Source organism: Styela clava, chromosome 4 (genome assembly GCF_964204865.1).
Source record: "Styela clava chromosome 4, kaStyClav1.hap1.2, whole genome shotgun sequence".
In the NCBI taxonomy this organism is placed as follows: Eukaryota; Metazoa; Chordata; class Ascidiacea; order Stolidobranchia; family Styelidae; genus Styela; species Styela clava.
In genome coordinates this window covers 14286599-14298938 of record NC_135253.1, presented here as the reverse complement: position 1 = coordinate 14298938, position 12340 = coordinate 14286599, and the positions used below count along the sequence as shown (strand labels likewise).

The window sequence follows — 12340 nt, the reverse complement described above, 5'->3', positions numbered from 1 at the left end:
CATTTTTGTCGAGTAGTTGAACAAAATCGAGCGAAACCATTGGTTCCTATAAAACTGTGACCCATATGACTGTATGAAATATAACAATCCCAGAAGGGGTCTTACTACTTACTGAATACAGCGCGAAACACCGCAAAGAGCTGAAGAGCGCAAAATAGCGCGAAACAGCGCAAAATAGCGCGAAACAGAAGGAAACCAGCGCAAAACAGAGGGAAACAGCGCAAAACAGGAGACGCAGTCATTACCACCTCCTGCCACGAAAGAACCACGGCACCTCTCGCCATGGTTTTATGGCGCTATTTCCGGTATATTTACAAGGTTATGTACCGGATTATAGGTTATCATGCAAAATTTTATCTACCTTTTTGGTGCTCCAGAAGTATGTGCAGCAATATGTCGCACAATCTTAATCCGCTACACACACACACATACTATTTTCAGGTTGTGCGCCATCTTGGTGCACATACTTCCGGAGGTCCCTTTTTACCTAACTCTAACCCTAAAGCCAACCATATCCATATGGAAAATGTTTTAAATTATGGTACCCAAAATGTGTCACCAGCAGGGGCAGACCTGCCATTACAGCATTACTGGCTACATACGTTGGTTTGTGTTTTTAATTTGCTGCCGTGGTAGTCCAACCCAAAACAAGGTGCCCCGAACTCATCGCAAAATTTTTTTCTGCTTCACACTGTTTCCCTCTGTTTTGCGCTGTTTCCACACTGTTTTGCGCCGTTTCCCTCTGTTTTGCGCTGTTTCGCGCTGTTTTGCGCTCTTTGCGCTGTTTCGCGCTGTATTCAGTAAGTAGTAAGACCATCCCAGAAGTGTATATTGTATAGGAAGTATATATTGTGATTTATTCTGTATGAATTTTTTTTCTGAATCATAAACAAAGTATACTAGTTGAATATATTTCTAATGCATAATGTCTGATGGGCCTGGTGTTCTACATTGATTGATTCTTACAATCCTGCTATCATGAAGGATTCATTACAAGTTGGTAGGAATCAAGTTTTAGAGCCGAAAGAAATATTGAGACAAAGGAATGGCGCATCTCTACAACATGTAGAATACTTGGTTAGTGTATATATGTATTAGATATTTTAAATAATTAAGGTATAAAGAGTTCAGCTATTGTTGAATAATTAATCAGGGACAAAATTTTGAATGTTATTTTTTATTATTTTTTTTAACAAAGTTCAATTTTATGATCATATTCCAGTAGGGCAGAGTTCTTCGATTCCAAGATGTCCCGACAACGAGTTCAATAAAACAAACACTCGATTTGTCTGTAGAACGAGGGCGTCTGGCGGCAGATGCGTTAGATTGCACCATGCTTGTCTCAATAATAATTTGAATGCGTCAGCCGTCACATGACCAAAATTGCGTTTTTTTTTCCTGAAAGCTTTCGAATGCTACGGTAAATTTTTTTTCCTTCGATATATTGGATTACTTTTTTTCAAGGAATCCAATGGTGACATTTTTAAACTGCGCTTTATTTTAGTTTATTGCACAGTGCCGATTTGTACCGATATGGAGGCCCAAACTGTCTCGTAAAGGAAGGGTTTACACACTGTTATAATTGATGTCTTTTAATAATATGGGGGCCATTCTTGGAATCTGGCTTGACAGGGCTATTGATTCTATTGAACTTTTCAACAGTATGAGTAAACTTAATGATTTAATTGATTTAAATCTTTTTATAGGTAAAATGGTGCTTTGTCTCGCAAAATAATAGTTCAGTCAATCATTCTGATGGTTTGTCATCATCTGATGGCAAAAATGACAAGAATATTTTGATATGGATGACACAGGAAGAAGTAGGCTATGGTGTTTTAACATGCAATTTGTAACCTAGAATGTACCAGTAGTTTTTTTAAATGTGCCATTGAATTTAATAACTAGTATGAATATAAGGGTATGATTTTATTTGTGCTTACCTTCGATTATTTAAGTCTTCAAATAAATGTTTGAATTTTCAGTAAATTAGAATTTAAAATAGAATTGGTTGCAGTTTACTCAAAAGTATATAATTTTCTATTTCGCTGCTATTTGTTTATGAATTTTTTTCAAAAATGTTTAAAAGTATTTTTGAATATATTAATAAATATTTGGTTGATAATACTTCTATTTAATTCACCTTTATGGGATTAAAAATGATGAATTATAATTTTTACTAATCCAGGTTGAGGTATGCTGTAGTAAACTGCTTGGTTCAGGATTCACTGGTTTGAGTAATTTAACAAACAAGACATCTTCATCTGATGTTGGTACTGAAGATCAAACTGATGATAAAGTTACAGCTACTGATACTGATTCAGAAGATTTTGAAGATATGCGTGATGGTAGGGTCTTATTGAAAATTTTTGTCTCTGATTTTTTAATTAACTTTAACAGTTGAGGTTTGAGTAATAAGCCAAAATATTTGGAATCAAAATTTGCAATCGCAAAGTAGTATTGTACCCTGATTACAATAGATGTGGACGTTTTTTAATCAGTACTTCAGTTTACTATATTGCAGAAAATGAATTTAAATAATTTGTGTTGATTTCTTTATTGTACATGACCCAAATCAGAATATATGAGATATTCCATGTTCAAAAAATTGTTTTATTTTATAGTGTATTTGGAATAGTTGTTTGGTTTATGCCATTCTTGGGTATAGATTATGTTATTGATTAGAAAAATAGTAATTTTATTTCACTATATATACACTACACTTATTAACATTTATAAGGAACTATTATGTATTAATCATTTATTTCCTTCTACCTTTGCTTATTGAATTGTGAATTTGACACAATGAAGTTGTTTATTACGCTTCTCACAAACTGGAAATTACTCATAAGTTGCCCAGTAACCCACTAATAGTTGAATATGAATGTTTGCACTGATTGAAGTGCTTTTGTAGGTGTATCCTTGTTATTGATGAGTTTTAATAATATTGTGAACAATGACTCAATCAAAACCATAGACTTTGTTGTGAGTATACAAATAAATAATCAGCACTCTTATTCAATTCAGATGTTCAAAAACTTGTTATCAGAGCCAGAAGACAAATGAAAAAATCTGAAAATGAGGAACATAAACCCATTAAAAATATTTCTTATACTCTCAAGGTATTACTTTTTAATTTGCTGTTATTAGATTCTGCTTCTTTTTTGGCTTTTTATTTTTTACGATATTATGTCTTTATGTTATACTTGCTTTTTGGTGAATTTCGAATATTCACGTTTATGTTTATTATTAAGTGCTTCACTTCTGAGCTTCTAAAAAGCTCTATGAATATTTACACGACAGACATGAGAAAGCGTATCGTTTTTTACAAATACATTGATTACATGTTTCCCAACAAAATAAATAAATTTTGAACTAGCAACGGACATTGAAATGTAAATTTAGTATTTGATAGGAATATTTGATAAAGATCTTCTGATCAGCATTTGATGAAAAGTCTGAACACTCTGAAGCATGCTAAACTTTTATGACGAAGTCTTATCTATGCACGTTGCAGTTTTTTTACTGATATTTTTAATTCAAGGTGTTGAGTACATATGCCAGTCTTGGATCTTTAGCTAGCGTCTTCAGACAGACCGGTGCTCTGGACTTGATATTGGAATTATTGTGGTCTAAAGAAGTTGAAACAAAGAGACATGCTGGGAAAATGCTTCGTGCATTGGCTTCACATGATGGAGGTAGGATAATTTGGGAAACCCAAACTTTTCTGAGTTAGGGTTCGGCCATGTGGCGCATTGTGTTGAGCGTTAGTAATACGCTTGTTTTTTCCCTGCCTGGGTTCGTGGGATCGTCGCCATAGGGTGGTTCACGTAAGCTCTGGTCAGTTCCTCCACCATCAAGTCCATGCATGTGAAACAGGTAAGTATCTAACTAATACCACACCCGACATGAACTGGTAACCGCCATATGATCAAGCTGTTTTGTCTGCTTTGCTCTCCTCCTGAATAAATATGCAAGTCCTATCCTAATCATCTGAGAATTGCTGAAACAAAAACAGTTACCGGTAGTTATATAGTTCATTCAGGTCATCTCAACAAGTCAATTTTTTGATTGCTAACCGCACGCTGATATTATAAATCACTGGATTATCTGGAGTGGTATATTACATTTTTGATAACCATTTCTGACAATTTTTTTTTCTATAGGTAGTAGAGCGTATGTGCTACTTTCATTGATTCAAGATAGACATGGACAGATGTCAAGCAGCGATGATGATGCTGATTTTGAAAATCGGAATACAGTAATGGAAATGTTTGCTGAAACATCATCAGGTGAAGAAGCTCATGCTGTAGCTCTCGACTTCATGCAACTTCCTCAGGTTTGTTTGGCCTTCGTTAAATTATTTATTCAAATTTACATTCTTTCGACGTCCATAGTCAAAATTTGGTTTTATTTGTAGGTACCTGGGAAATCATTATTCAAACTGATGAAGTGTTATTTGAAAGTAACATCGTTGTTAGATATGGATTCCCAATTCATGCAGCTGATGACTGGTTCAGAAGAGAAAAGTTTCACAAAAGGTAATTGTAGAAATTTAAAATTTTGTAACTGATCTATTGCTTTGTATCACAATATATGTAGGGCTGGGCATTTTTGAATACCTATCGATATCAGGATCGAATCGAATATTTTTTCGAATTGAATCGAATCTCGATTACTTGGATTATATTCAATTTTATATGCTTTTTATTGTATTGGGCCCTCCAGGCACATAAAATACTGAAAATTCATAAATAAATTCATCACTCAGACAGTTTGCTGAGCGTTCACACACAATAAGAAATATGTTTCATCAATAACTCACTAGAAAAAAAAGAGTTATATGTCAGAATTGTATCATGAAATTGAAAATATGCCTTCTTTATAAAAATGAGGGATGGCATGGCAGTTTGAAATTTTTGTCTTAACCTATTCGAAATGCCCAGCGCTGAGTGTATGCATGCATGCGGTCCAGGTTCCCTGGTTTATTTATATTAGCAAGAAGTGATTGGTAATAATATACCACGTCAATGTTTGGGAAGTTCCCTTTATATCAGTTATGAGGAAGTTGCATTGTTGTGTAACTGGGGATTTTTGTTTTAAAAAACTCTGTTAGAAATTGCTGATTTAGATTGTGTTGACTTGAAACAGTACTGATTAATGTAATCACAGTTAGATATTTCAGTACATTATAGGAGTCTCAACTTTAACTCTATTGCTATTTCTATATATTATATAGAAGTTGATTTACAGTGTTTTCATATCCAAGTCCGAACAAATCACTGATTTCATGTGGTTTTTACCTTCGCTGATTTCCTTGATTTTTTTCAGTTACACACAAAACACAGAATCCTTCAGTTGGCATTTTTGCTTCATTTTTGAGTTGTGTTATAACAAGGAAAAAACAAATATAACTTATAACTAAATTAGTTGTTACTTCAAGAGGCCTGTTTCTTCTAATGTACTAACTCTCATTGCAACCCACATATGGAAATTTAGAAAATATATTATGTGTCCAATTTATTATATCTGCATGTGATTGAAAACGAAGCTAAAAAATTTAATTACCGTAGATAATTTAATATCACCAAACTTATTTGTGGATTTATTAAAACTAATTCACATTTATTGAAAAATAATAAATGTACTAGGCCTAGCTCATTGTTTCCTGTGCACTTGTGCGTCACAAATTAATTAAGTGCATTTCCAAAAAAATTACGTCATATATTTCTGAGTTTAAAATTTTACTTGAAATGATATTGTTGAATTTAACTCCAAAATAGAGAAGTATGACCAGATAAATGAAGATGTAATGACTGTTTATGTGTACAAAACAAGGTAAATTTGCATATGGTATGAAAATTTCCTTAGATATAATTTATTATTGATAAAATAAAAATGTTTTTTCAATGCGGTATAATTTGTATTACAGGAAGTAATTGTGTCTTGAATTTTAAAGGTTTCAAAGCTCTGTACTAACAAATTTTTTTCAATTGTCTAATAAATTCCTGCAATAGGCACTGTTGTAAAAATATCACATAAATTATTTATTTTCAAGAAATTCCTGCAGCAAATCCAAATGTTGCTTTGTTTGGCAATCGCAAATTTGAAGTTACAATGGCTATAAGTGATTTGATTTATGAATTGTGTGAAGTGATGGGATGGAATAACAAACAAACAACAGACGATATAACTGTGAATCAGCTCAAATCATCAACCAAAGGTTTGCTATGAATACTCATATTAAATCATAGTTATTATAGTATTTTTTTACTTATAATGCCATTACTGAACCAATGCTATCAAAATAAAACCAGAGCCAAAACCAAACCTATGGGTCTGTTTTCATCAATAGACTAATGATAAATGAATTACATGTAATAGATTGTTAATGCACGCATCACAATAAGGATTTGAAACATGCTTTTCTACGCACCTCTGATTACACTGTGTGGGTTTGGAGGTTCAAATTCTGTGGTAGATTATTGTGTGCGAGAGGATAACTAGACTCTTTTTGCTGTGAATGGTTCACGTATCCGCTGGTTCTTTACGACTTCCTCCAGCATCCAGTTCATGCATCTGAAACTAATAACCGGCTAACTAATCTCATATCCGTCATGGACAGGTAATCGGATGAGAAGCCGTGGTACACTATATAATTAAACTGTCTTACCGGTTTTCTTCTGCCCCGGGATAAAAATGAAAGTTATATTTCCTATCCTAATGTTCTGCACAATGTTAATAGTATACAAAACAATTTTAAATTGAAACTCACAATTAAAGTTGATCGGGGTAAACTATTTATATTCCTTTTTAAGATACATTTGTAAGCTATTGGGATCTGTTTGTAATTACATTGTTGCACACTGCTAGGCTTGTGTGTTATATTTCCAGGAATATCGAAATATCAAAATTTTGTACAATGCAATGCAAGCCACAACGGCAGAAGCTTGTATATGTTACATCACCATTCACTTCATTTTTACCTTATGTTTTGTATTTCTAGTGCCTTCTGAAGAAGCCTTGCAAAAATCAAAAGTGATATCACAATACAAGAAAGAATTCTCCCAATTCATGGATGAGGTTGTATCCCATCCTATGGGGGCTTCCAACAATGGTGAATCATCCTGTTTTTTATAACTATTATAATTGTTCAGTAGCTTTTCCACTTCATGGTTTACAGCCTAGCTACTTGACAAGAATATCATATTCAGTTCGATTCAGTTTGTACAGCCATAGGCATAACTGATGGTGCACCCAGTTAAGCATTTGGAACAAACTAGCTACTGCATCAATGACTAACTATCCTGCATAATTTTGTGGGTTTCATTGAATTTCATATGACAATTATATCTGAGAAGACACCGTTAGACTTCTCAATGTCACAACAGGGTTTATTTGACTTTTGTTTAGCTCCACCATCCATATCAATATGCAGCAATACAATGGCTAACTAATCTCATGGCTGTTCTGGACTAGTAACCTAATGGGAGTCTATGGTTGGGTGTAATAAAAGTCATATTATTTGCTATCCTATATGCAGGATAATTATAAAAATACAAACACATTTAAAAAGACTTTGCAGTTTCAATTCACTGTTATCAACTTATCTAATATTACATTCCAAAATATACACGGTAGTTATTATTCTATGCAATGCAAGAGTCCTGCTGCACACTAACACAAATGTATTTCTGTAACGTTGTGACTGACCAAAGTCAATTTTTCTGAGACAAGCAGTTTACAACAATGACAAGAACCATATAACTTCTTATTTTGAGTTTTGTTCAACATCACATTACGGTATTTAAAAAAATTTAAGATCATTCTCAAAACCAATAAATCATTTATTACCATAGATTTCGTTCCACAAAATCCTCTGCAAGAACTTTGGAGACATATGCAAAAAGATTTGGATAGCAAAGAAAATAGTATGATGAGTGAATTACTGGGTTTAACAATTGAAAAAGAAGATAACTCACAAAACAGTGGAACTGCTGCATCATCTGAGCCACAATTGCAATCACCTATATCAGAATTGAAAAATACTTTGAAAGAAGGTGCTGCAGAATCTGTAAGTTAGCTTATTATTATAAGGTCTACATTTCTGATTGTAGTTTTGTTTTTTGTATTAACTGAAAAAAAGAAGAATTTATGTTCGTGTTCATGAACAAGATCTCCTTTATTGCTATGTTTATACTATATTTTCGAAATCTCTATGTGTAGCACTTATCTGATTAAACTGAGAGATTGGCTAATCACGATTGTGGCTATAGTGGTGGTGAGGTGCGGTGCATTTTTTTGATAAATACAAGTCTGCCAACGCAGTGTGTTAGAAATAGGGTAGGCTATGTGAAACTTGAGATTTTACATCTGTTTTCCTGTTGTATTGGCTTGCTTTGAAATTCGCGCCAATCTGTAGTTAAAACAATGCACAATTCAACGCCATAATTCTTTAAAGAGTCGGCGGCTCTTGCCAATTAAATGTGTTGGCATCGCATATAAATTCACCTATAGATCAATCTTCGTGAGTGCGCCTGCCATTGTCTTGAGCAAATTTTGAAAAATATATACTGTGAGTGATGTTGGGTACAATAGATCTGTCTTGCAGTTAGTGAAGACTCTTGATTATTAGTAAGTACAGAAATTGTAAATATTTGTAAATAGTATACTACAGAAAAATTTCTCAATTCCTCAGTAAATTGGACATAAAAATTTTCATTCAGATACTGGAAAAAGTGAATGACAGTATATTGACCTCTCCTACATTATTATTGCCGCCAAAAAAGTCTCATTGCATATTTTCTTCGAAACAAAAAGAAGCAATAGATCATAAGCTTCTTTCAGACTTGATTAAGAGAGATACATCATTACTAAGACAGAGGTACATATATTGTTTAACCTTCATATATAGTGTTAAATTTGATGTTACTATGAAACCAAAAAATTGGTTTATGCTATATGCGAGCATTCAATTTCACCCAGGGTTGGGGGGGGTTCAGGAAAAGTTACACCTACCCCCACTCTAACAGCTCTGGGCTGACAAAAATTTTTATTTAATCTTGAATTCTGAAAAACCAAAATTGATAACAACCTAGTCAAGTTGATGCTTTTTGGATTTCTGTCAGAAATTTTAACTTCAATTACTCAATTTAAAGTATTAAAATATTAAAAAATTTGACTTCAACTCCCTACTCAGCAAAATCGAAAATGCCACTCTAGCTCCTCCTCCAATATCAACAAAAATCTGCCAAACTCCAGTTTCAGATGTCATGGCACTTGTTTTTATCGCAAAAATTTTATTTATTCGTTCACAATTGAGACACCTGTTATACATTTGAAATTTTTATCTTTTCTTAAATTAATTTTTCATGTTCATGTTTCATGAATTTCGTTATTAATAGCTGGTTTCTATAATCAAGTTGACCAAAAACATAAGCGAATAAATTACCTAATGTACAAAACTGGATATCATTAATAGCTGTTTTCCATGATCGAGTAAGCAGGAATGGTATGGTTGTGTCAGCCGATGAGGTCATTATACATATTTGTCTGGTTATTACTTATCGATCTTAAGATCAGTAAGTATGTTGATAGGTATTTGTCTGTTTGTCTGTCTGTTTGTCTGTTAGATGAACGCGATATCTCACGAACGCGTGGTTGAATCTGCTCCAAATTTTGCATGTGCATGCATCTTACCTCGGACCAGAAGCCTATAGATTTTCGGTTAATTATGTCGTATAATTAGCGAGTTATTAACTAATTACCGATCTAAGATCGATAAGTCTTCGGTCTCCGACCGATATTCTCGTTTTATATCTTGATATTTTGTACATGAATCGTCCATCTAAATTGATACTCAAATATATCCACTTTTATTTCAGCTCAATTTTTCGTGTTCCGAGCTCTTTTGCTACTGAGGAAGAATATGAGCAATATGTTAACTCCATAATTCGTCAAGGATGGTACGTGAGAGCAATGAAAAATGAAGATGAGATAGAAGAAGGAGATGAAGGAATATTTCGAAGATTCGGTCATAGTTCACGTAAACGATTAGTTGTAAGTATTCACTAGTTTTAATTCAATTTATTACTTTTTTTCCACAATTTGCACATACCAGTACATTTATATATGTGTCTGATGGGCCAGTGGCTCAAGTGTTAGACTTACAGTGTTGGCTTTGCAGTTTACACATCCTTGGTTCATCCTTGGACCAAAGATGTTGCACAGTCCTGCTCAGAAATTTTTGAAAGCAAGCCCTAATCATGAAATTTTAGAATCACTGCTCTAGATTTTCGAACTAAGCAATCTGTAATTTTTGTTCAGGCTTTTTGGTTCCGACTTGGCACTGTTGGTGACATTCACACAAAAAACGTACAGATTATTGGCCGAACGAAAGAAGGTCAAAAGAATGTATCTGCTAAAGATGCGGCAAAAAATTTACCAGATTCTTTCAAGTCACCAGAGAATACAAAGCTATGGCCAATTTTGACAGGTGTGTTAACCACTTCATGCATTCATGGGAACTTTAAAGCAAGTTTAATATAACTTGGGGGTTTCCAACTTTTTTATCTTAATTTCCCACTTCGATTTAGGCTGAGTTACTATTTCCCACTACATATTGACTCCCTTACAAAGAATAATTTTTCTGTCAATAATAATTGGTAAGACTTTCTGTGATAAAGGCTTGCAATTGGTGTAGAAGTTGAAACCCCATTAAAACATTCAGTGCGTCCTCAAGATAGTGACGATCCGTGTAAAACAACCGGTGTTGTTGCAATGCAATGCAACCTCACCCATGTTGTTATAAATGGGGTAAACTGAACTGGAAAGATTCTGATTCATCGAAAAAGAATAGTTGCTTATGTATTAGACTGGTTTTACGGAGCCTTGTTCGAAAAAAATAAACGATATGTCAATTCTTTTTCTTATTGTGAAGACTTATAATTTATTCTAGATCAATGAGACTTTTTTCCAAGTTCCAAGGTTTTCAGATTTGTACAAATTTTGTCATTTGTAGAGCTCGACCGATATCATTTTTTGGCACCGATACCGATAACGATATATCGGCCAACTAGTGACCGATAACCGATATCGACAAACCGATATCTACAACCTGAACCGCGATAAATACAAATAGAAAGAAAAATTCAGTTTCAGTCAATCAAAAGTTTAGGTTGAAAAATAAAGCAGTCCCACACAGTGCTTGCATCATTGATAAATGTTTCACAGCAATTAATAAGAACACACATTAATGCACAAAACAGAAGGCAAAGTTTAAAAAACCAAGCACAAAAGAAAAAAGGCAATCAGTAAAAAGCTTATAGAAGTCCATTTTGATCCATACAGTAGTAGGTGGGGACTAGGCTTGCACGTAATTTAGGGAATTACGTAATTATTTCAAGTTACGGTAGGGAAGTTACAAATTATGTAAAGTCGCCACCCTGTCTGAGCGTTTGGTTTTACGATCAAAACGATATTATTATGAGCGTTATCACCGTAACGCAATTAACACCGACAGACTTTTTTGTCTTCACGATTTGGTATCTTTTTTATTCGGCGCTGATAACGATAAATAAGAATGTGTGATAGTTGATTGTAATTACGGAAGGCGTATTTTACTTTCTCTCCGTGAAACAGACATGAAACGAATTTTACCGCCGCTATGAAGCAAAGGGAGAGAAGGCTACTTTCTTTTCCCGACTCAATCACTTTTATTAATACAAATTACAGCACATTAAAAAACAAAATAGAATTTATTAGCATTAATTTACAACGAGTTACGGGTAAGAATTTATCGCCGGCTAAATAATTAATATATGATCTAAATTTATCGCAAATAATGTTATAATATTTAGGCCGCGAAATGATTTGATATAAAATGAAGCTTGGTAATCGGAATATCGTCAATAATTCAGCATCAATAATTATTGCAAAATGCTAACTAGGTAGCAAAGTCGGATAATGTAAAAAACGGAGCAATAACAAGTCTTCGTCGCGAGGCAAGCGCAGGTATAATCAAACGAAAGAATACGCTCGTCGTTGATTAATAACTTGGAAACCCGACATTTTTATTCAATACGAAAGTCGATTTAAAAAAAGGCAACTATTGTTTCATAAATATCCGTATACCAGTGTTGGTAATGATAAAATTGATCGCATAAAATTGGGACGGTTAATTTGCGAAGGTGGTAAAGGAAAATCAAATCAACACAAAAGATAAAAATCAGAATAAATACAATTTGAATTCACTCCTTGGTATTTGTCTTTAACATCTGTCGCCGGCGTGTAGTACTGTCAGTGATATGAAAACCAAACTTTGATGTCCCATTCGGAAAAGAAG

General features: G+C 33.8%; 1 protein-coding gene across 1 annotated transcript in view; it reads left to right on the top strand.

Annotated features, from left to right (window-relative positions):
* The first annotated feature begins 898 nt into the window (after positions 1-898).
* Positions 899-12340, top strand: part of LOC120325872 (cullin-9-like) — a 47387-nt gene continuing 35945 nt past the window's right edge. Inside the window, exons 1-13 of the mRNA XM_039392042.2 lie at positions 899-1077; positions 1707-1820; positions 2186-2345; positions 3025-3119; positions 3542-3695; positions 4164-4336; positions 4418-4538; positions 6056-6220; positions 7004-7114; positions 7857-8071; positions 8724-8881; positions 9882-10056; positions 10324-10492. Of these exons, the coding sequence (XP_039247976.2) occupies positions 979-1077; positions 1707-1820; positions 2186-2345; positions 3025-3119; positions 3542-3695; positions 4164-4336; positions 4418-4538; positions 6056-6220; positions 7004-7114; positions 7857-8071; positions 8724-8881; positions 9882-10056; positions 10324-10492 (1909 nt within the window). The 5' untranslated portion in view covers positions 899-978. The remainder of the gene's footprint in view (positions 1078-1706; positions 1821-2185; positions 2346-3024; positions 3120-3541; positions 3696-4163; positions 4337-4417; positions 4539-6055; positions 6221-7003; positions 7115-7856; positions 8072-8723; positions 8882-9881; positions 10057-10323; positions 10493-12340) is intronic.